The sequence below is a fragment of the Mustela putorius genome, unplaced genomic scaffold, assembly GCF_011764305.1.
Source record: "Mustela putorius furo isolate JIRA1106 unplaced genomic scaffold, ASM1176430v1.1 tig00003869_pilon_pilon_pilon, whole genome shotgun sequence".
Taxonomy (NCBI): Eukaryota; Metazoa; Chordata; class Mammalia; order Carnivora; family Mustelidae; genus Mustela; species Mustela putorius.
Window position 1 is genome coordinate 30,590,260 of NW_025422021.1, and position 23,811 is coordinate 30,614,070.

General features: G+C 50.6%; 1 protein-coding gene across 3 annotated transcripts in view; it reads left to right on the forward strand.

Moving 5' to 3' along the window:
* The first annotated feature begins 8 nt into the window (after nt 1-8).
* Nucleotides 9-23,811, forward strand: part of THAP4 (THAP domain containing 4) — a 40,323-nt gene continuing 16,520 nt past the window's right edge. The window contains exons 1-3 of one of the 3 annotated variants that reach the window (XM_045066786.1): nt 9-521; nt 2,557-3,725; nt 23,312-23,471. In XM_045066786.1, coding sequence (XP_044922721.1) covers nt 145-521; nt 2,557-3,725; nt 23,312-23,471 — 1,706 coding nt within the window. In that variant the 5' untranslated portion in view covers nt 9-144. Of the gene's footprint in view, nt 522-859; nt 1,006-2,556; nt 3,726-16,067; nt 16,225-23,311; nt 23,472-23,811 lie in introns of those variants that run through there. The other 2 variants (XM_045066787.1, XM_013051898.2) reach the window with 2 other exon arrangements.

Sequence of the window (23,811 nt, forward strand, 5' to 3'; positions counted from 1 at the left end):
AGCTCCGGGCACCCCGACAGCGACCCGTGGGGATTGCGAAGGCAGACGCGGGCGGGCGGTGGGGCCACGGGGAGGGCACGCTAACCCTTCGTGCGCCCCGGACGCCGGCGCGGCCATCTTGCCGTACGGACGGCCCAGTGCGCCATGCCGCTGTACCGGGCCGCCGGCCCGGGCCGCCCCCGCCCACCTCCGACGCCGCGAGCTGCGGGCTGCGCCCAGCCGGGTACTGGGGAGCCCCGGCACGCCGAGTCCCGGCCGGGCGGCCGGACGGCCGGGCGGCAGGGCGTGCGCCGCCATCTTGCCGTACGGGAGCCGCGGCGGCCGGCTCCCACGTCCCGCAGCCGTGTCGCCGCGCGCCCTCCCCTCGGGGCGGTCCCGCTCGCGGCGCGGCGCGGCGAGGCGAGGGCCGGAGCCTGGCGGCGGCGCGGCGGCCTGAGGCCCGAGATGGTGATCTGCTGTGCGGCCGCGAACTGTTCCAACCGGCAGGGCAAGGGGGAGAAGCGCGCCGTCTCCTTCCACAGGTAACCGGGCTCCGCCCGCCGCCTCCCGGCCCGCCGCCCGCGCGGCCCGCCGGCCACGCCCCCGCCCGGCCCGGCCCGGCTCGGCCCGGCACCGCGGGGAAACTGAGGCCGCGCAGCCCGGCCCGAGGCGGGAGGGCCTCGGTGCGCCGGGCCTGGGGGCTGGTCCCGCGAGTGAGTCAGCGCCGGGCGCTGTGTGACCTTGGCCCGGGCCGCCGTCTCTGGGCCGGGCGTCTCGGGCCACGACGGCCGGCGCCCCCACTCCGCGGCTCCCGGCGGCCCCCCGCTCCCCAGCCCCTCATCCTTCCGACCCCCGGCGCCCACCCCACGCCGACTAGGAGACCACCCGGAGGCCATCCCTCGGCCCCCCGGCGCCCACCGTACAGCCACCACCACCGCCCTCTCCCCCCAACCTCGCGGCCACCCTGCGCTCCATTGATTCGTGCTGGTACCACCAGTCTCCAGTGTGTTCTGGAGACGCTCTTGGGTCAGTTGTCCTCTTGCATTTGCTGTGACTTTTGTGCTCTTTTGATCGCGAGCGAGCCTGCCTTGATTTGTGCCATCGGGAGTGTGGCTGAGCAAACGCAGGTTGTACCTCGGGACGGACCGGCGCTCCCACGAGCTCTGCCACCGGCAGGGTCCTCGCCATCGCAGGGAGAAGTGGCCCTGCCGCGCTGCGGGGCGTCCGGGGACATCCTGCCTGGGGCAGGGCGAGGCCGGCTCCTCCGCCGCCCGCCCGACGCTTGCTGGGGCCCTCTTGGCCACTTCTTGCTCAGTCGCCAAGACAGGGAGAGGGCTCTGCTTTCTCTGTCCCCGTTCCCTTCCTGAGGGCTTCAGGAGTTAAGCCTGGAAAGCTTCCTCGAGGGCATTTCTGTTGTGGGTTACAGGGAGTTAGCTTTTGGAGACTCTACTGGCTTGTTACCTGTAGCTTCATTGGAAATTCTCAGTGGTTTGTTCTCTCACGCTGTTACAATCTATCGAAGGAACTGGTAATACATTGTTTTGGAGGCCAGCCACTGTGCTTTCTTGAGTTTCCTTCAGAGCCTTTGTCCGGTAAAGTTTTGATACTGCTTTCAAAAGCCAGGCAGACCGCCGCACAGAAGGCTGTCCTTGGCGTTCACAATGGTCTTCGCTGGCATGGGGCAAAGGATGTGCGAATTGGGGTCTTGGAGAAGTGGGCTCCCAGAACATTGAGGAAGTGTGGAAGGTCATGTTGCACAGAGCTTTCTGGGGAGTTAGTATCTGTCTGGGTCCTGGTTCTGGTCCACAGTGGCCACAGGTGGGTTAGAGGACCTCAGGTGAGTAGATAGCCCTCTGGACTAACCACCCCACCCCTGCATAGAGTTTCCTTCCCGTTTTCTAAAGAGATCTTGTTTTATTGAGAAGAAGTGATTACTAAGTATCCTATTCAGTACTTTCCAAGAGCTGGTTGCTTTTTCAAAAAGCAGTTTTCCTCCTGGCACTGGGACTGTAGCAAGAACAGGGGACTACAGCATTTGAGTCTGACCTCCTCTTAGCTCAGCTTCTTGAGTCATGGCTCAGGCTGGGCTCAAGCACAGAGGCTCTGGCTTCCTTGCTCCCCCTCTGCGGCCCAGGGCCAGGCCTGGCTTCTGAGCAGGGGAACCAACCACCCCTGCCTTAGCACCCAGCCTGCATCAGAGGCACACCAGGAGGGTTGTTCAGCTGTGTGTTTCTAGCAGCTATTTCCAGGGCTTCCTGAAGGCTTTCCTGTTGTTGGGTGCTGTCCTTTGTGACCTCTCGTACCGGGCATTGACCAAAGCCTGAGAGGGGTTACCTTCATCCTCTATCTGCCCTACCAGTTTTAAGTGCCTTAAGGGTGGGCAGTGAGCCTGTCATCTTTCTGTCTCATGCTTACTTCCAAGTAGGTGCTCCTTAAATTTTTACTAACATTTTAAGTGACTGAAGTCAATACAGGATCGGGTATTTACAGAAACACTTGTTTTGCCTTTATAGTTGATAAATTTGGGAGGAGACGTGCAAATATTTTTTTCTAATTCTGTTGTCATTTTGCCTACAGGTTCCCCCTAAAGGACTCAAAACGTTTGATCCAGTGGTTAAAAGCTGTTCAGAGGGATAACTGGACCCCCACTAAGTATTCTTTCCTCTGTAGTGAACACTTCACCAAAGACAGCTTCTCCAAAAGGCTGGAGGATCAGCATCGCCTGCTCAAGCCCACGGCGGTGCCCTCCATTTTCCACCTGCCCGAGAAGAAGAGGGGCACCGGAGGTCATGGCCGCACGAGGAGAAAGGTCACCAGAAAGTCCTCAGGGGGCCTGAGGGGACACGCGAGCGGGGCAGACGGGAAAGGAGCTACAGGTTCATCATCATCCTTAGGGGAAAACCCAATGGCCAAGCCAGGGTCCCGAAAGGCAAAGCAAGTTGCACTGCAGGGTGAGACTGCCCCCAGGGCCTCCCAGGATGCCGCCAGTCAGGAGCGCACGCGGCAGGCCCCGGAAGGAGCTCCAGGCGATGGTCTGGCCAGCGCGGCGGCGGCGGCGGGCAGTCAGGGAGAGGCAGACACGTCTGCGGTGGAGGCCAGTGGTGAGAGCACCGCCACCGCCTCTGATGGCGGTCTGGTGGATAAGAGCGGCATTTCCGTGGATGACTTTACCCCGCCAGGGTCTGGGGCCTGCAAGTTTATTGGCTCACTGCATTCTTACAGTTTCTCCTCCAAGCACACTCGAGAGAGGGCGTCTGTGCCCCGAGAGCCTGTTGACCGAAAGAGGCTGAAGAGAGACGTGGAGCCTGGCTGCAGCGGGAGCAGCTTGGGGCCCGACAAGGGCTTGGCCCAGAGCCCCCCGAGCTCATCACTCACCGCGACGCCTCAGAAGCCCTCCCAGGGCCCCTCTGCCCCCCCGACAGACGTCACCCCGAAGCCAGCAGCGGAGGCTGTCCAGAGCGAGCACAGTGACGCCAGCCCCATGTCCATCAACGAGGTCATCCTGTCAGCATCAGGCGCCTGCAAGCTCATCGACTCACTGCACTCCTACTGCTTCTCCTCCCGACAGAACAAGAGCCAGGTGTGCTGCCTGCGGGAGCAGGTGGAGAAGAAGAACGGCGAGCTGAAGAGCTTGCGCCAGAGGGTTAGCCGCTCCGACAGCCAGGTGCGCAAGCTGCAGGAGAAGCTGGACGAGCTGCGGAGAGTGAGCTTCCCCTACCTGAGCAGCCTGCTGCCCTTCAGCCGCGGTTAGTACCAGAGCCTCGCGCACCCACACGTGGGGATGGGTTGCGGGCTGCATGGCCCATGGTTCCCGAGCACTCCTGCGTGTTACAAGCGCCCAGCTGCCTCGGGAGGAGGCTCCGCTGGTCACTGTATTTGGTAGAGGGGGAGCCCCCGTTGCAAGCTTCCTTCACTCCGGGGCACTTGAGGGGCATCTGGAGCCGTGAGGGTTCAGCCCGTGAGAGGGGAGGCATTCCGTGGCCGCCGGGAGAGCCCCTTGCTGCGCCGTGAGAGCCCCTCGCTGCGCCGTGTCCCATGGGGACCGGCAAGGCCGCTTCCACTCCATGCCTCACGCTCACCCCAGCGCTAGCCCCGTCAGTGTCCCATTGCAGAATGTAGATAGAGCCAGCTGTCAGAAGAGTGGTAGGAGGGTCTGAAAATCACGGGGAGTTTCTTTCTATTTGTATTTTAGTGAATATACATGAAGTTACATCATTTTGAACATTAATAATTTCCTTAAAATTTTAAGTGTCTCTTATAGTAGAATATATTCGTTCTAGAACTTAAAGTACTACAGGAATATATGGGCGAAGAAGTGGTGAGAGTCGCCATTTCTCACCTCCCACCTTTTGGTCTTTTTTAAAGTTTCCTATGTGACTTATTTTCTGTGCTTTTCATACATGTCATTGTACTGATACTGATGGGTTGGGTACATATCTAACCAACCCATTGTGTGTTTATTGGCTCTGTTTCAGCTCTTCTTCTTACTACTTAGTGCTTGTAAAAATTGGTTTTAAGATATTCTTTGCATTCTGAGTATAGTATCTTTTACCTGCTGTGTGTCCGTGAAGGATGTTTTCCAGCTTATGTTCGCTTCATCTGGATCACTATTTGTCTTCCCCGACATAATGAACACTCCGGGGGTGGGGGTGGGAGGCTGTCAGTGTGACATGATGTTCAGGACCTCCTGGACCCCTGGGCAACCACCCTTAACACAACCAAAAACAAAAGTGAAAAAAGAGACCCATCCTGTGCTTTTCCGTAATGCACACTGGGGGAAGGACCCCTGCAGTGGAAGACCCCTGAGGTACTGGTCTGCTAGCATTTTAAAGCTGTTTTTATAGTTTCTCATAGCGGATACTACTTTGGTACCTTCCTCTGTTCTTCTTGGTCAGACTTCCCCAGGTCTGACGCGGTCACAGGACTTTCCAAACAGCTAACCCTTCGCTCCATCGAGCAAGGCCGCGTTGCTGTTTCCACTTCATTAATCCTCGCTTCTTTCTACTTTCTGGTTTAACTCTCTTGTTCTGGCCCCTGGAGGGACGCGTTTAGCTTCTGTGTGTGCAGCTTGTGTTTCCTGATACCTGCCATCCAAGGTGTTTCGCTGCTTCCATCCCACTGGTCCCCACGAGGATTTGTCTCATGCTGCTCGCATTGCTTTTTGTTTCTGAATATTCGGTTCAGTCCTTACTCCCTTTTTTAACTGAGTGATTTAGAAGGGCTTGGAAGTTTTTCAAGTGGATGGATGGGTTGTGGAAGGGGAGCTAATTTTTGTAGGGTTTTTTTTTCCCGACAGATTCAAATATTCTATTTAAAATCGTATTCTTTTTTAAGTTTCAGCATAATTAGCATGCAGTGTTGTATTAGTTTCAGGTGTACAATAGAGTGATTCAACAACCGGAGACTAGACTCCGAGCTCATCAAGATAAGTGTGTTCTAATCCCCTCACCTGTTTCACCTGTGGCCCCCTCCCCTTTTTTGTGATTACTTGTAAACTTTATTGCTTTAAGGCCCAGTGATTTGGTCACATAAAGGTAGCTGCTTTGGGGGCTCACTCTTGGGATTTTGTGCTGGTTGAGACTCAGATTGTTTTTGTGACTGTTCATTGTGGTTTGAGTAGAAATGTATCAGCCCCAGTAGTTGGTCATGTTGTTTTCTGTGCCTCTGAGCCTGGGTCCAGCTTGCACGTCCACAGATCTGTGCTGTGACTTCCTGAGTCCCTTGGTCCCTGCCAGAGAGCATGGAGTCTGCTGGCCAGCTCCCTGCCCTGCAATAGATGCCCAGGTCTTCCTGACCATTATTAGCATGGAGCACCCCTTTTTTGTCCCCATTGAAGTGTTACTTCTTTATGTCCTTATTTTCCGAACTCCTTTATGGCCCTTTATTTGTTAGCTGTATTTTAACTTGGTCTGCGGGTCTGTGTTTTTTATAGAGCCTTTGAATCCATTTACCTGGGATTATTGATTATTTGGAATCTATGCCTATGGTTTTACTTTTTTAATTTGTTAGGTTTTTCTCGTCTCTTTTTCTGCTCTTCTAGTGGGTGTCTTGTCAGGTTTTACTAAGGATCACTGAGGCTCATCTCTGTAACCATTGGAGCTGACCCTGACCAGCTGCTGTGCTCCCTTCCCCCACCTCCTCCCCTGCACTCTGCTGGCTGGGACTGTGTGTGATCTTGGTTCCCCAGTTCCAGCTTCCCCATATCAGCTGGAATGAGACATAAGGACCCATCTGATTGTTACTTAGCTTATCACCATTTATTGTATCCAAATGTTTCTTCTTCTCGGGGAGTATCTAATGGTATTTTTGGAACTCCTAGCACAGTAAAACTTTGAGAGGATTGAGTTTGAGATGCTCCTTAGTTGCTGATGCCCCAGGCCCGCACCTGTCCTTTTAAAGTTTCGTTGTGTTTGCGGTGTCAGGATGAGGTTGGGCATTTAAAGCCATGGGACAGAATGAGGTTTTCTGGAGAAGCTATAGCTGGAGACGGGGCCAGAGCCCAGCTTAGGAACAGGACATATTTATGGAGGGGTGGCGGGAGAGGGCTTAGGAGGAGAGAGTGAAAGAGGGAATGTGGGGTCATGGCAGCCTGGAGAGGAGATGAGGGCTGCTCAGCGGGGTTGGATCCAGCCCTGATCAGAAGGAGAAAAGAGGGCTGGCCTCAACCACATGGGGTCACTGGTGATCACTTTCTAGTTGGAGCAGTGGGAATCCTGCCCGGTCCAGGGCTGGTGAAGGCGGGGCAGGGGTGAGGCACTTTGGTGAAGAGGTTTAGCCAGGAAGGATTGGACCCTGTACAGTAACCGAAGGGGAACAAGAGGAACATGCCTCCAGGGGCAAGTTTTATCTGCAAGGTGGAGACGAGCAAGCAGCTGTGCTTGGTGGGTAGGATGGAGAGGTGGAGTCCTGAGAGCCAAAAGGAGTGTGCTGGGGCCCCCAAAGTTGCCTGGGGAGGGGGTTGGTGGACTGGGTGTACCTGCACCTCTGCCCCAATGCTCCCTGGAGGGTGGGGCTGGTCGCTGGGGGTGGGGGTACAAGATGCAAGAGGTGCTGGGGAGTGGCAGTGTGAGGGGTGAGGAGGGTGAGCTGCTTCCTGGGCATGGCCTCTGGGGGCTGTCTGGACTCCTGACCCAAAGTGTCTTCTGTCTTAGTGGTGCCCAGTGCTATCATGAATTTGTGGTCAGTGAAGGAAACTTTTTGGGATTTTTTGTCAAAGGAGCCGTCCACGTGTTTATTCAGCCCTTTATTTGTAGCTGATCCTTTGTCTTTGGACAGATTCTGTGCAACAGGGCAGCTTGGCTGGGGCCTGCAGGTTCTAGGTAGAGAGGTTTGCCCTCCAGAAAGCTGGTGCTGACTGGCCTTCTTCTCACAGGGTGTTGCAGGGAGGTATCCACCCCTCCTGCCTCGGTTTCTGTCCAAGCTGCCTGACCACCTGTGCTGGCCCACCTGGTAGCCCAGAGGTTCACTTCCTGCATGTTGGGACCCAACCCTGATACGTGGCTGTGACTGAAGTCCTTCGTGCAGGTCAAAGTGCACTGTCTTGTGCTTGGACTGTGATACAAGGGGGACTTCAGTACCCTCACGGATCTACCGTCACCCTAAAAATCCCTGTGCTCCCTTCTAAGCCCTGGCACTACTGGTCTTTCTAGTGTTTCTGTTGTTTTGCCTTTTCCAGAATGTCCTATAGGTGGAATACGTGGCCTGTATGGACCCTGTGGGGTGGACAGACAGCTTTTTCAGATTGTCTGCTTCCACTTGAGCAATGTGTGTATATTTAAGTTTCCTGTCTTTTTGTGCCTCGATGGCTCTTTGTTTTACCCTTTTTTTTTTTTTTTACTTTGAGTTAGAATATACAGAACATAAAGAATTTACCATCATAAATTACCATTTTTCAGTGTCAAGCTCCGAGGTATTAAGTACATATAGATGGTTGTGCAGCTGTCACCACTGTCCATCCTGTAACTGCGGTCAGTCTGAAACTTGATACCTGTAAAGCGGTGACTGTCCTCTCCCTTCCCTGCAGCCCTCGGCGTCACCATTCTGCTTCCTTTGCTTGATCCTGACGACTCTGAGTGGCGACTCTGAGTGGCTCATGTAAGAGGAACCATCCTTGTATTTGTCCTTTTGTCACTGGCTTATTGCGCTTAGCATAATGTCCTTACATTGTGGCGTGTTGTAGAATCTGCTTCCTTTTTAAGGCTCAATCTGCGTATTCCTTCAAGTGAACAGACCACATCATGCTCATCCACTCATCTTGCGCCAGATGTGGGCTGCCTCCGCATCTTCACCATCATGAGCAGTGCTGCTGTGAGCAGACCTCTTCCAGACCTTACTGTCTGTGGTTCTGAGTAAGTACCCAGAAGTGGACTTGCCAGATCCTGTGGTGATTCTGTTTAATTCCTTTGAGAACCCCGTGCTATTTTCCATGCCGACTGCACCATCTTAACGTTCCCCCAGCAGAGCACAGGCTCCATCTGCGTCCTCACTGACACTAGCTGTTTTCTGTCCGCTTGATCCCAGCCATTCTTGCGGGTGTGACACACTGTCTCACTGCAGTTCTGGTGAGCGTGTCCCTAATTATTGGTGATGGTGAACATCTTCTCATGCATTGTTGGCCATTTGTGTGTCGTTGGAGAAAAGTCTCAATTGTCCATTTATGAGTTGGGTTCTTCCTGTACCCGTTGCTGAGTTTTAGGACTTCTCTCTCTGTGGCAAACATCAATCTCTGATCAGAAATAGGATTTGTAAATATCTCTCCCGTTCTCTGGGGTACCCTTTTATTCTGTGGGTAGTACCTTTTGATGTACAAATTTTTTAAATTTTCATGAAGTCTAGTTTGTCTGTTTTTTTCTTGTATTCCCTGTGCCCTTAGTGTGGTGCCTGAGGAATCATTGCCAAGTCTGTAGCTGTGAAGTTTTTGTGCTGTTTTCTTGTAAGAGCTTTATTGTTCTAGGTCTTAGTGAAGTTCTTGATCTGTTTTGAGTAAATGTTTATACATGGTGTTATATAGGATCCCCAGTTATCCCAGCACCATGTGTTGAAAACGTTGTCCTTTCTCTGTTGAATGGTCATGGCTCCGTTGTCAAAAATCAGTTGACCATACATATTCTCAAGGGTTTATTTCTAGTTCTCTGTATTCTGTTCCATTGTTTCGTATGTCTGTCTTTATGCTGACACCACACTTTTTACTACCGTAGCTTTTATAGTGAGCTGTGAAATCCGGAAGTAGGAGTGTTCTAGTTTTGTTCTTCTTCGGGAACATTTTAGCTGTTCTGGGGCCCTTTAGGTTCCTTGTGAATCTTACAATGGATTTTTCTATTTCTACAAACAACGTTATTGGGATTTTGATAGAGATTGCATCGAATCCATACATTACTTTGCTTAGTAGCAACCCTTGAACAATGTCAAGTTTCTATAAACCTAGAATGTGTTTCCACTTATTTATATTAATGTCGGTGTCTAGTTGTTCCAGCACTATTTGTTGAGAAGACTAATTTTTTCTCCATCAAGTTGCCTTCGCTCCCTGGTCAAAAATCAGGTGCATGAATTAGTGTGGCTCTCCTTCTGGCTCTCCATTGTGCTGATCTCTGTGGCTCCTGTTGCGTCAGGATCATGCTGTCTTGGTTAGTATAGCTTGTAGCTTTTGGTAAGTCTTGAAATATACGGGATTGTGAGTTTTCCAACTTTATTCTTTTTCATGAGTGTTGGTGTTGGCTGTCCTGGGTCTTCTGGCTCTCCATATAAACTTGGGAATCAGCTGGTTGATTTCCAGGAAATGGCCTGCTGGGATTTTGAAGTTGGGATTGTGTTGACTCTATAAACCAACGAGGGAAGAACTGACATCTTAACAGTGTTGAGCCTTTGGTGCATCAACGTGGACTACACGTCCATTTATTTTGATCTTTTATTTTCATCAGAGTTTCATATTCCAGTTGTTTCTTGCAGGTGTGTGAGAGAACAACTATATGTTAACCTTGTATTCTGCAGCCTTGCTGCCATTGCTCATTAATTCCAGGAGCTTTTTCTTCTACGTTGATAGTCATGTCATCTGGATACAAAGATGGTTTTATTTTTTCTGTTCCAACCTGTAACCTTTTATTTCCTTTTTTATTATATCAAGTAGGATTTTTTCAGCACATTGTGGACTATGAGTGGTGCTGATCTTAGCAGGAGAGCTTTTGAGTTTCTCACCATTGAGTATGATGTTAGCTGTAAGGCTTTATTGATGATACTCTTTATTAGGAAGTTCCCTTTTATTCCTAGTTTATCAAGAGTTTTTATCAAGAATGGGTACTGGATTTTGTCGAACAGTCTGTCTGCATCTACTGATGTCATTATGTGGTTTACCTTCTAGCCTTTTGGTGTGAAGAGTTACATTAATGGGTTATAGAGTGCTGAACCAGCTTCGCACACCTGGAATAAACCCCGCAGTCATGGTGTATAATTCACTTTCTTACATTTTTGGACTCAATTTGCTGAATGCTTGTTAAGGATTTTTGCATCTGTGTTCATAAGAGATATTTGTAGTTTCTTTTCCTATAATGTCTTTGTCTGGTTTTGGTGTTACAATACTGTGCATCTCATAGAACGAGTTAGGAAATATTCCCTCTGCTTCTACCTTCTACAAGAGATTGTAGAGAATTGTAGAACTTCTTCCTTAATTCTTTGGTATAGTTCATTGATAAACCCATCTAGACCTGGTGCTTTTTGTTTTGGAAGATTGTTTATTTAATTTCTTTGAGGGATATAGGCCAATTCAGATTATTAGTTCTATGTGAGTTTTGGTAGTATATATCTTTCAAGGAATTGGTCCATTTCACCTAAGTTATCAAATATGTGGGCATAGAGTTGTTCGTATTCCCCTCTGACTGACCCTCTAATGTCCACAAGATTTGTAGTGATGGCCCTTTTTTATTTATAGTATTGGTATTTTCTGTCCTGTTTCTCTGTTCTTAGTTAACAGGACTTGACGTTTATCAAAGTTACTGATCGTTTAAAAAAATCTTTGATGTTCACTTTATTTGTCTTCGTTTTCAGTTTTATTGGTTCCTATTCTAATTTTTTTTTTTTCTGCTTGCTTTCAACTTAATTGCTCTTCTCTTCCCACTTTCCTAAGGTGGAAACTTAGATTGTTGATTTTAGATATTTTTTCTAATATACTCATTCAGCGCTGTAAATTTTCCTCTAAACATTGCTTTTACTACACCCTACAAAATTTGATAAGGTATATTTTTAATTCTGTTTAGTTCAAATAATTTTTTATTTCTCAACCCACCTATTATTTAGAAGTATCTCATTTAATCTACAAATGTTTGGGGATTTTTTACTACCTTGCTGTTACTTTCTTCCAATTTAATTCTTTTGTGGTCCCAGATAGACTTTGCTTGGTTTCTAATCTGTTAAATTTGTGAAGATATGTTTTATGGTTGTGGTGAATGTTCCATGTGAGCTTGAGAAGAACATGTGTCTACTGTTGGATGTTGGATGAAGTAGTTGTTAGGATTCTCCAGACAAACAGAACCAGTAGGATGGAGGATGTAGATGTAGATAGATAGATATGTTTATGTAGGTATCTGTGTCTCTCTATATACACACACATAGAGGATAGGAGATTTACTATAGGAACTGGCCCCCATGATTATGAATGGCAGGATGGGGGCTGCCAGAAAAGCTGGAGGCATAATTTAGTCCCTCTTGAAAGGCCTGAGCATTGTCGGGGGGAGTGGATGGGGTATAAGTCCCCATCTGAGTCTGACTGAGTCTGAAGATGGGAGCGCTGATGTCCTAGGACTGAGAAGAACCCCGGCTCAACCAGAGAGCAAATTCACCCTTCCTCTGCCCTTTTGTTCTATTCCAGCCTTCGGTGCCCACCCGCATAGGGGAGGGCCTTTTCTCTAACCCATTCACCAATTCACATGCTTCCGGAAACTCCCTCACAGATGCACCCAGGAGTAATGTTTTACCAGCTCTGAGTGCCTCTCTTAGCCCGTTCAAACGGACACAGAAGTTACCTATCACAACAGCTCATAGACCAGTGATGGATGATACGGTTGAGTTCAAGTCCTTCCTGATTTTCTGCTGCTGGATCTGCCAGTTCCTGACAGAGGAGTGTTGAAGTTTCCAGCCCTACAGTGGATTTGTCTGTTCTTGTTACAGTTCTGTCAGTCTTTGTCTCTCGTATGCAGGCATCACGGACCCTCGTCTTCTTGGAGCATTAACACCTTGGTTATTAATTACATTACCATCCTTGTTACTACTGATAATCTTTCTTGTCTCAATGTTTGCTTTGTCTGAAGTTAATACAGCTCGTCTAGCTCTCTCTTGATTTGTGCTAATAGGACAGATATTTCTCTGTCTCTGTGCTTTTGATCTATGTCTTTATATTTGAAGTGTGTTTCTTCTAGATGATATATAATTGGTCTTTTTCTTCGGTCTACTCTGACAGTCTCCATCTTTTCACTGGTGTACTTGGACCACTCACATTAAAGTGGTTCCTGCTTCAGCTTGGACTAGTACCTATCCTGTCCATAACAACTTCCTGTTGGCTTCTTCTGTGTCTCTGCCCTCCTTCTCTGCTTTCTCTGGTTTTGACTGAGCGTTGCGCGTAATGTCCCCCTTCCTTAGCAGGTAGGCTTTACTTCTTGCAGGAACTTTGTTTATGGGTACCGTGGAGTCATTTGCAGCTTCTCCAGGTCCATGCCAGTTTCTCCCTCTCATCCCTCCTAAAATTGATGTCATTCATTTGCTTTGTCCATGTGCTGTAATCACACTATCATTAATCTGAACAAACATTTATCTGCTGGGTCAGTTAAGAGTAAGAGGGGGGCACCTGCCAAGTGCAGCTGGTTGGGTGTCGCGACTCAGTTTCAGCTCAGGTCGTGGTTTCAGGGTCCTGGGATCGAGGCCTGCCTTGGGTTCCACTTGGGGCAAAGTCTGCTTCAGACTCTGTTCCCCTGCTCCCGCCCCTGCTCTCCCCTCCCAAATAAATAAATAAATCCTTTTTAAAAAGAAGAAGAAAGAGGAAGAATTTTATTTCACTTTCACATATTCCTTCTCCAGCACTCTCTCCTGTCTGCAGATTCAGGTTTCTGTCCTACGTCCTCCTCCCTGAAGAACCTCTAATAATTCTTACAGGGCATGTAATTCCCTCTGTTTTTGTTTTAAAAAGTCTTCAGTTCTTTACTTTTGAAGGGCAGTTTATTTTCTTCTCTCTTTTTAATTTTTGTTCTTAAAATCTTTTTAAAAAATTTGTTAAATTATTTATTTATTTGACAGAGAGGCAGGCAGAGAGAGAGAGAAGCGGATTCCCTCCTGAGCAGAGAGCCCGAAGCGGGGCTCGATCCCAGGACCCTGGGACCATGACCTGAGCCGAAGGCAGAGGCTTTAACCCACTGAGCCACCCAGGTGCCCCTTGTTTCTAATTTAAAGTTCCTTTTTAATTCCACTCAGTTAGCTTATGTGTTTGAAGGGCTGTCTCACTGGATATAGAATTCTACTCCTGTTTGCTTACATGACCCACCCACTGTGATTCTTACCCATTTTGTTCTATGGGTGAGAATTGTTTCCTCTGGCTTCTTTCAAGACTCTCCATCTTTGGTTTTGGACAGTTTGAATATGAAAGGTTAGACATGACCCAACTGCCAAACAGCCAACCTGATACCTCAAGGGAAAGGCCTATTTAGCTTTTTTTTTTTTTTTTTTTTTTTTGGTATTTACTGTGCTTGGTGTTGTCTGGGCTTCCTGAATCTGTGGTTGGCTGTCTGACATTAATTCTGAAAACTTCTTGCTGTTACTTCACACATCTACTTTATTTCTATTGTGTCCATTCCCTATACATATCCCTTTTGTAATTGTCCCCCAGTCCTCCCGTATTCTGTGTGTGCTGCTCCTGGCATCTCAGTGGGGGAGTTTCTGCTGAATATCCTCAGGTTCACCGGCTCTGTCTTTGACCTCATGCACCCCAGGCTTCACTTCTGTTGCTGCAGCTCTGGGTGTGCAGCCTTTCCTTTGGCTTCTTCCTTGGCCTCCTCTCCTCCTACCGAGCCCCTCTGTTCATGTGTGTTGTGTGCTTTTTCCATTAGAACCCTTAGATGAATCAGTTTAAGTTCCAGGTCTGAGGATTTTAGAACCACTTCCTCATCTGCGTCAAGGTTCTGATGTTGTTTGTTCGGGTTGCGTTTTTTTCCTTGCCTTTTAGCATGGCTTGTAGTTTTTTTGAAAGGTGGACGTGGTGTAACAGGTAATAGAAGCTGAGCTAAACAGGTGTTTTGCTTGCGGTATCAGGTTGGCCTGCCTGGCAGTTGGGTCGTGTCTAACCTCTAATGCAATCGAGGTGGCTTCAGATTTCTCTTAAGCCTTTACTGCTTGTCTCAGGACTCCTTCCCAGCAAGCACACCTGGAGCTTTTTCTGCTCTGATCTTCTTTTATCTGCGGGAGCCCTGAGGAGTGGTGTGGGGGAAGGGGACGCTCTGCAGTATCAGCGTTGAGGTTCATCCTTGTGTGGCCTGTGTTTCTGGGCTGTGACCTTCACAAGTCTTCAGGGAGTGAGAAGGGAAGGCTGGAGGGGCTAGTGGGGAAAGTCCTGCCCCCAGTTGAAGTAAATAAAGGTCAGGTAAGATCATCTTCCATGCGGAACCTCTTTTCCTCTTGGAGAATGCTCTGACTTTAGTTCAGAACTCTTCCTTCCCCTCCCACTGCAGAGACAAGGGATTTTCTTCTTGTTTTTTTTTTCTTTTTTTAAGATTTTATTTATTTATTGACAGAGACACAGCGAGAGAGGGAACACAGGCAGGGGGAGTGGGCAGAGGGAGAAGGAGGGTTCCCACTGAGCAGGGAGACCAATGCAGGGCTCAATCCCAGGACCCTGGGATCATGACCCGAGCCAAAGGCAAATGGTTAACGACTGAGCCACCCAGTGCCCCTTTTTCTTGCCTTCTCATAGTGAGAACTGGTTAGGTTCCTGGAAGTCAGACCCCTGGAAGCGGGGGGCCTCCAGGAAAGTATCTGTCATGCTTGTCCACCTGTGCTCAGCTCCAGCCTCCTGCCCAGTTGCCATCTGTGGTCTCTATCAGCTTGCATCCGCTCCCGGGGAGCACGTCCTCCAAGTTCTGGGAGACCTGGGACTCATTTCTCTAATGGGTCCAAGCAAAGTCACTGATTTTCAGTTTGTTCTTTGTTTTTCCTTTTGTAAGGACAGGAGTTATGGCTTCTAAGCTCTTTACAGTTCAGAGTTAAACCTTGAAGCCCCTGCCCCTGTTATAAATCTGGTTATTATTAATGTGTAGGAAAGCTGCCAATTTTAATAACTAATCATTCTGTCAAAATCACTTTCTAATAGTTTTTCAGTGGAGACCTTTGAGTTAAGTAGGTAATCAGCCATAATTTTTGCAAATTAAAATTATTGGGTCTCCTTTTCTGTCTTTTGTGTTTTATAGAAACATGGTCTACTTCCAGTCATTTCTTTTTTTCTCTGTGTGCACACACTCCTCCCATTTCATGGAAAATAAAGTGAAGGTCTTGCTCTCATTTCAGAACAGCTTCCCCCGGTGTGCCAGGCAAGTGGGAAATAAACAGGTCACCCATGCAAGGACAGTGTCTGCTTGGCCTGGGCTCTCTCTGTGTTGTGTCGGAAACTGTTGTCACTAACACAGCGATGTGACAGTGGGAGGTGCCCGGAAGCAGTCTGTCCCAGTGAATGTGTTTGCTCCCTTCCTGTCGTTGGGGTCCTGGACCTGCCTGCTGGCACCTTTGCCAGGAGACAGAGAGGTCTCCAAGCATTCGCTCTTAAAGCCAAGATAAGTGGGCCACCAGCCCCCTGGGAGACAGACAGAGGGGACACGTCAGGAGTTTCCAGAGGGACTGTTCCAGAAACAGCTTTTGCTACGTGCCTGGTTCTGCCTGCTTCCCCATGACACAGATCAGCTTCCTTTGTGTTCCCCAGGGGAAGCAGCAGAGAGCGGAAGACCTGCTCCTCACTCCCTGCCTGTCCCACCATGGTCTGATCTGACTTGATCTCCTCCCACATCCCAGGCTCAGTTCCCTCCAGGTCTCTGGTCTCCCATGGGTTTCTGAGGAGCCATGTCCTAAGGTGGAACTACAGTTCCCAGAATGCCATCTTCAGTTTGGCATTCACTTCCTGCCAAGCTGCTAACAGCCAGGTGCAGACGTTTTCCGTCAATTGGCAGAAAACAACCTTGAAGAACCTTGACCGTGTCTGGAGTTCAGAAAACTCACCATCACTGATGGGTAAGCCTGCTTTCGCTGTCTTAGGCCAAAAAGTGAAAATTTAATTTTCTTGGAAAATTTAAATTCTTGTTTTTGCATTTTGGTTGAGATGTTAATAAAAGCAAAAAGCAGTAAGAAAAAAATGCATATAAAAGTGTCCGGTTTACTTGAAGAGGTTAAAAGTGGCAAATAGGCTTAAATCCCTTATTTTTTATGTTTTTTATTTGTTTTACTTTTATTTTTCTAGTGAAGTATGATTTACGTGGAGAAAAATACACAAGTCCTAAGGATTTAGTTAGATGAATTTTGAGATACACTGTAGGCTCTTGGAAGCGGACATGTGGGTCTCAGAATTACTTGTCGGTTCTCCCCTGCAAGGCTTCACTGAACACAGGAAAGATGGTGGCAGGCAGCTCAGTGGGCGGTGGTGCAGGTGCAGGGCCTGCAGGGGGGCGGGGGGGCGGAGCCAACCCTGAAGAGCAACCTGGCTCAGCCCATTGCTGGCGGGTGTGGGAGCCACTGGGGAAGGCATGCGGGTTTACCACCGCCCCTTATTCAGGTGACCTTCCTTACAGTTAGAGCAAATGACACACAGCCAGGAGAGCTCACTTTGACATGATCCTTGGAGCCATCAGAGCTTGGATGCAGAGTCAGATGCCACGTCGTGGTTTAATGGTGTTGGATGCTGGGCGTGTGTGCTGGTGGGGAAAGCCAGGCTGCCAGGGGAGTGTGTCCTGATGTGGATTTAATAGCATGCACCTGCAGCCCCAAGCAGGTGCTTCCTTTTTCTGCTCAGAATGTGCTTCTGACTTCAGAGAGTCACTTGAGGATTTTTTATTCTGCCACTTAGTGACTACTGCATTCCTTTGGTCGTATGGCCACCACGCAGGGGCTCTGTGGGCTCAGAGAGACAGACTCAGTGTGACACTGAGTCGTGCTCCCATGAGGCTTGGCCAGCCGCACCTATGCAGGTGCCACGTGACCGATGCACACCTTCCCACCATTGTGGAGGCGATGGGATTAGTTTTGACAGACCTGGTTAGAGGCAGAAGTTAGGCCCTCAACCATCTCTCCCTCCTGCTCTTCTGGGGACACCCTCCTACTCGGTGTTCAGGTGCCATGGCCATGTGGAGCTCACCCCTCTGGGGGTTCTGACCAGTCCTGGGATGGCCTCTGCCCTCTCCTATCCTCCTCCAGCCATGGCTGGACTTGACTCCATCTGAAACCCACCTGTCCCCCTACTCTCTCCTCATCCCATTCCCTGACCCACATCACCTCCTGAGCCCCTCTTCCTGTGTTCTGGTTCTGGCAACTGTTCTCAGGGCTTCCAGCCTCTGTTCCCACCCCAGGCAGGCCGTCCCCCTATTCCACCTCACCCAGTTCCTCCCCTACTGTCCTTGTGTCCCCTGCCTGACCCCCCACAGCACAGCATCTGCACTCAGATGTGACCGGGGGATGTCATCACCCAGCAGAGTCAAACAGGCCTGACCCAGGCTAGCAGAGCACTGTGGGCAGCTCTCCTGTCCCGAGACCCTGTACCAGTGCCCCGGAGGTAGAGGCTGAGGAGGTAGAGGCTGCAGGCCAGGCTCTGTTTGTCTGCATTTGTTAGCCAGGTGGTGGTCCCCTGTTCCCTGTCCCTTCACAGGACCCTCCCTGGAACACCTTTTCCTGTCTTCTCTCTCGCTTACTAGTGAATTAGGGCCAAGGCAGAAGGGCCCGGGGTCCACCAAGGATCGCCTTCAGGGCCTGGGCCCTTAGAGGGGTGTCGGGAGGGTGTCCGCACATCCAGGCCCTGGTGTGGGACTGCTGTGCTCTCGCTCCCCGCTGACCGGCTAACCCATGCCTCACGCCTCACACTGCAACCTGTTGTTGCTGCTCTAATTCAGTTACACCTTTAGACATTGGAATATTTAACCCCCAAATCAATATTTCTGCAGAAGATTTGCAACAGAAGGCCCTCCCCCTGTGGGCAGCAGTTGGCTGGCATGGACCAGAGGCTGCTGTCACCTGACCACCCTTGGCCCTATGTTGCAGTAACGTAGTAAACAGGTCCAGGCATTTCGGGCTTTGTTTTGTTTTGTTTTATTTTATTTTGTTTTATGTTGGTTTTGCCTCTGAGTGTTTTCATTGCGGTACAATTTAAGTAAGTGAAACAGCCCTCAGGTGTTCCCCTCGTGACTTCAGATGGGTGCAGACACCTGTGGGACCGCACCCCCATCCAGAATCCCCAGGGTTCTCTTCTGCCTCCCTGAACCCCGATCCCCCTCCCATTGCTGCTGGCGCTCCTCATCCTTTTCTAGAATTTCACGCAGATGGAATCAGAATACATGCATGTTTGTGTCTGGCTTCTCTTTTGTGGCATAAACATTGTTGAGGGAAATCAGATAGTGCTTTAATTTCTAGCCTTACTGCATTCTAATTAGACAACATAGTAGGAACTCTGTTTCTGTTTCTGGAAACTTACAGATTTTCTCTGACCATTTCTAAGGCCCATTTTCATGAATATTCCTGAAGAACTTGAAAAGAAGGTGTACTCCCTAGTTTTCAGGTGTTGTGTGCTGTGTCCCTGACCAGATGTAGCTTTCTCGTTGTTGGAGGTGTGGAGGTCACCTGGACACGGAGCAGGCTGGACTCCCTTTCGCTGCTTTCTGTGAGCATCTGTGTGTGTCCCGTGGGTCCTGGACTGTGAGTGCTGCTGCGGCATCTGGCACGCTGGGCTCACTGACGGTGGGGTATTCATCCTGACAAAGCTGTTGTCCGGTTTAATGCATTTTGGCCTGAAGTTCATTATCCCTCCCAGTGAGATTGTGATGTTTACTCTCCTACTGCCCACCTTTGCCTGGCTCTGGAATGCCTTTCCAAATCACTCTTCTTTCTGCCTCACAGTGAGAATTGAGGGTCTTGCTTTGTGATCCAGTCTGAAAAGGTTTTTCTTTTCATGTGTGACTTCTGGTGTGTTTGGTCTTCGTTCTGCCTTATGTTTTATATTGTGCCTGTGGTGTTTTGCTTTTAGAATAAAAACTTCCCACTTGATCTGTGCCTTGGTTTGCCCGCCTCAATGACATTGCTGCTCAGTGGCAAACCGTGGGCCTGCCCTACAGCCTCCTCCCTGTCTTCCCTGCTTCCAGCAGCTTCAGTGCCTGCATGGTCGGGCCATTCACCACCTGTGACCACTACTTGTTCTCCTGTGGACCACATTCAGAACTTGCTGGGAATCACTTTGCCGACACTTCCCCATGGATAAGGCTGTCCAGCTGCAATGTCCTCAGAATTCACAGGAGCAGAGTTCCCTGAGTGTTAGTGTTAAGACTGTCCACTGTGGTGCCATCCAGCTCATACCCAGTTGAGAATTGTGCAATAGCAACACTGAAAATGTAGAGGCGACCCTGGCTGGCTCAGTCAGAGGAGCGTGCAGCTCTTGATTTCAGAGTCGTGAGGTCAAGCCTCCTGTTGGACCTAGAGCTTGCTTTTAAAAATAAAAAGGTAAAGCAAAACAGGTGAAGATAACTTTTATAATATATTCTGTGTAACTTGGGGCATCTGCCTGGCTCAGTTGGAGGACCATCTGACTCTTGATCTTAGGATCATGAGTTCAAGTCCCATGGTTGGGTGTAGGGTTACTGAAAAATAAATACATAAAAACTTTATTTTTTTTTTTTAAGATTTTATTTATTTATTTGACAGAGAGAGATCACAAGCAGGCAGAGAGGCAGGCAGAGAGAGAGGAGGAAGCAGGCTCCCTGCTAAGCAGAGAGCCCGATGCGGGGCTGGATCCCAGGACCCTGAGATCATGACCTGAGCTGAAGGCAGCGGCTTAACCTACTGAGCCACCCAGGCGCCCCTACATAAAAACTTTAAAAATATTAGTATATTTTATTTAACCCAGTATTGTCTGAAATATTTTCAACGTGTAATTTTCAATTCCTAAAAGTTAGTAAGATGTCTGAAGTCCTTCTTTCTTGCCTTGAGTTTTTGAAATCCAGCGAGTATCTTACCCCTAAACCACGTCTCGGTGGACCAGTGAGATCCGATGTCAGCGTGTGGCCGTGAGGTCATAGTGCGTTTGTCAGATGAAGTAGTGGCGACTCTAAAACCCTCTGTGTCTTATGAGTATGGCTCTGGAAGCTTCTGCAGGACGCTACTGTGCGGGGAGCCATGCTCTGCCATCGGCCTCTGTGGATGTGCTGCTCTCATGTCTCTGGTGCCCGGAGTCCACAGCGTGTGGCCTGAGTGTGTGGCTCCTTTCCCTCAGCTCCTCCACATGGTAGTTCGCATCAGTGCCTCGTTCCTTCTTACGGCCGATCGTCCACATCCTGCAGCTGTGAGCAGCAGTCCTTGTGTGGGTGTGTGTCCTCTGGTAACGGGACGCCCTGCAGCAGGCCTAGTGCCAGTCCAGGCTCCGAGCTCAGACGCTCGGCAGAGTGGCTGCTGTCCCAGCACAGGCCGCACATTGCGCATGCTCCCCGGCACGAGGGCCTTTTGACCTTCTCACATCACTTTGTATTTTCCCCCGTCCTCTCTGTGGTATGGTTCTGCCCGGAGTCCCACGCCGTCTCGCAGGCCCCTTCCAGCCTCCACGTGCTGGAGCTCTGGGCGCTCTCTCCTGACTTCTGCAGCTCGGGCTTTCTGGCCGCTTCTTTCTGTAGTTCTTTCATTTTTAAATCAATATTGCTACATCTATTTATTTTAAGACTTACTGATTTTAGAAAGGGTGCACAAACATGAGTTGGGGGAAGGACAGAGGCAAAGGGAGAGAAGCAGATGATCTGCGAGCGCAGAGCCCAACACACCCCAACCCTGGAACCCTGAGATGACGAGTGGAGATCAGGGGTCGGACGCCCTACCAACTGCCCCACATGGGCGCCCGCCTTCCCTAGTTCCTCTCTCCTCAGGGCCCTTTCTCCCCAGGGGTGGTTGCTTCACTCCATGCTAGACACGTGCTCATGGCCTCCCTGGGGCCCTGGCAGTGGCAGGGGGCACAGTGTCCCTTGGCTTGCTCACCGCTCCCCCAGTGCTGGGTTCCAGGCCCCGGTTCCTCTGTCAGGCCAAATCCCATGCTCTGCACAGTGTGATGGAGCCGCTGAGCACCCCTCGGCGAGCGACACATGACTCCCTGTCGTGTCCACACAGACAGGGTCCCAGGGCCCCTACCCAGGCCACCTCCACCCACCACAGCCCTCACACACATTCGGGGGGCTGCGACCTGTCTTCCTGGAAAGTTCAGGCTTAGGAGGGAGGTTTTTAATGGTCTGTTAATAGTTTTTTGCTATTTTCTGGTAGAGATGATAATGCTCACTTCCCCAGTTGTGTTCCCACAGAGTGACCCAGAGAGACTTTGAGGGAAGATAAGAGCAAGACCCAGCTCTGTCTGTCTGTCTGGGGCTTTCTCTGTCTCTGTCTCATCCTCTGTGTGTGTCTCCCGTGCACCCGATGGTGGAGGAGCTCTCCCTCCCTGGGTCGTCCAGAAGAGCGGATTCAAGGAGGACAGGGCTCCTGCCCTCAGGGTCTTTCCAGTGGGGCCATGTCCCAGAGGAGGGGCTGCTTGTGGACCTGTGGTGGGAAGAGGCCGGCCAGGGACGGGGTGCACCATCTAGGACAGGGCTAGGCTCCTTCCCACCACTGCCTTCCTTTGAAGGGGTCACCCCTGACGAGCCACCATGGGAGCCATGGGGCAGGGTGGTGGGAGTGGACACTGAGCAGGAACAGGAGCACGGAGTCCCGCAGCTCGGACCCAGGAGAAGGGGCACAGAGGGCTCTTTCCTAGAGCTGGAGGCCACTGCAGCCCCATCACAGGCTCTCCAGGCAGCAGGCTGGCCCCGGAGGAAGGGTACCACTCAGCAGCCCTGCCCAGGAAGGAGAGCACGGAAGGGAAGCACACCACCCTGCCTACCGTCCACTGACGAGGACCCAGATGGTAGGACAGCCAGGCAGGCCAGTCCAGTGGCAAGCTCACAGGCAGGCTTTTCCTCCGTGCAACCCCAAGCACAACAAGTGTACCCATCAGAGAGCAACTCAAAGGCCACGGCTGGTGGAAAAACAACTATTTCTGTTTGTTCTGCAAACCATGGGACGTGAGCTGTCAGAGCCGAGGGGGTGGCCATTAGGACCTCCAGCCCAAACCACCAGCATACCTCCTCTAGCCTTCTCTGTTGTCTTGGTGGTGAACCATTTGCTGTCTTGCCCCACATCCTACCTGTTAGCCCACCCTCTGCCTGCAAACCAGACCCCAAATCTGGCACTTTCCATGGCTTCCAGCGGTGACGTGGAGCCCAGGCTACCCTCCTGCTCCCTGCACCTCCCGCTCTGAACTCTCCAGGGACCCCTAAGTTCATGGGACCCCTCCTGCTGTGACCTCCATACACATCTAAGGGAGCTGTCCTCGGCCCTCCCAGTTTAGGACTCAAAACGCCCAACAGCCGCTTGTCCCTTTCTGCTTATCACCTCAGGAACGTTCCATTTCAGCATCCTTATTTCCTGATGCACTGCTCTCTTTGCTCAGCAGGACACAGGTGCCCTGGGGGGCTGGAGGGGGGCCGCACCTCTCTGCGGCTCTGCGGAGTCCTACAGCCCAGACCTTTGCTTCTGAAGCTTTTAGTGCTTATCTCCACCAGAGATTGTAACCAACTTAACTTTGTCTTGTCTAATTACAAGAGTTTGATGGCACAGATCTCAGCTGTTGCTGTCCTCACTTCCCAGCTGTTCACAGGCGATCAGAGGCAGGACCAGAGGCGCTAGCTAGATGGGAAGGGAGCGGGTTTTTGGCCACCCTCCCTGTCCTGGCGGCCCATGTTGCCCCCTGGGGCTCAGAAGCTGGAGGTGCAAACCTCCTTTCTCACCAGTAGCCGTGTTGCCAGCCTCAGGTCCCATCGTCCTTTGGCTTGATTTGACACTGCTCCACCCCCAGACCCACTTGTCTTTCCTGCGAAGAGTCGGAGGTGGCAAGATGACCTTTGCAAATTGTTTGCCTTTTTTCTCCCCCTCCTAACAGGTGTCTGGCAGCATATTCATGGTCACGCAGGATTTGCCGTGGTTGCAAGGGCACGCTTGCACACAGAGCTCAGTAGGGCACTCTTACAGCCCGCTGACTGCCTCTTCCTTCTGTCCTCAGAGCCTCCCACGATGAACCCTGTGGTGGAGCCGCTGTCCTGGATGCTGGGTACCTGGCTGTCAGACCCGCCGGGAGCCGGGACCTTCCCAACGCTGCAGCCTTTCCAGTACCTGGAGGAGGTGTACATCTCCCACGTGGGCCAGCCTGTGCTGAACTTCTCGTAAGTACAGGCCCGATCGCCCGCAAGAGCAGCTCCGGGCTGATAAGAGGTGTTAGGCGGGACGGTGCCAAAGGAACCTCGTTGTATTTCAGAAAGGCCCCCTGTTCCTGCCCTGAATCTGATCACGTGGGGGGTGAAAATGGTACTTTCTGGGTGTCTCGTGTTTTTGAAGATGACCACAAAATCTCAGGCTTGTTCATGCAAACATGAAAGTAGGTGCCTGTGCTCAGTTAAATTCCTCATTCCATGCTTACTTAACCCCAATGGAAACCAGTCACCCCCATGTTACTGAAAATAAAAGGGCATGGCTTTCTTTTAAACTGCCCCCCTCTGCCCCGCC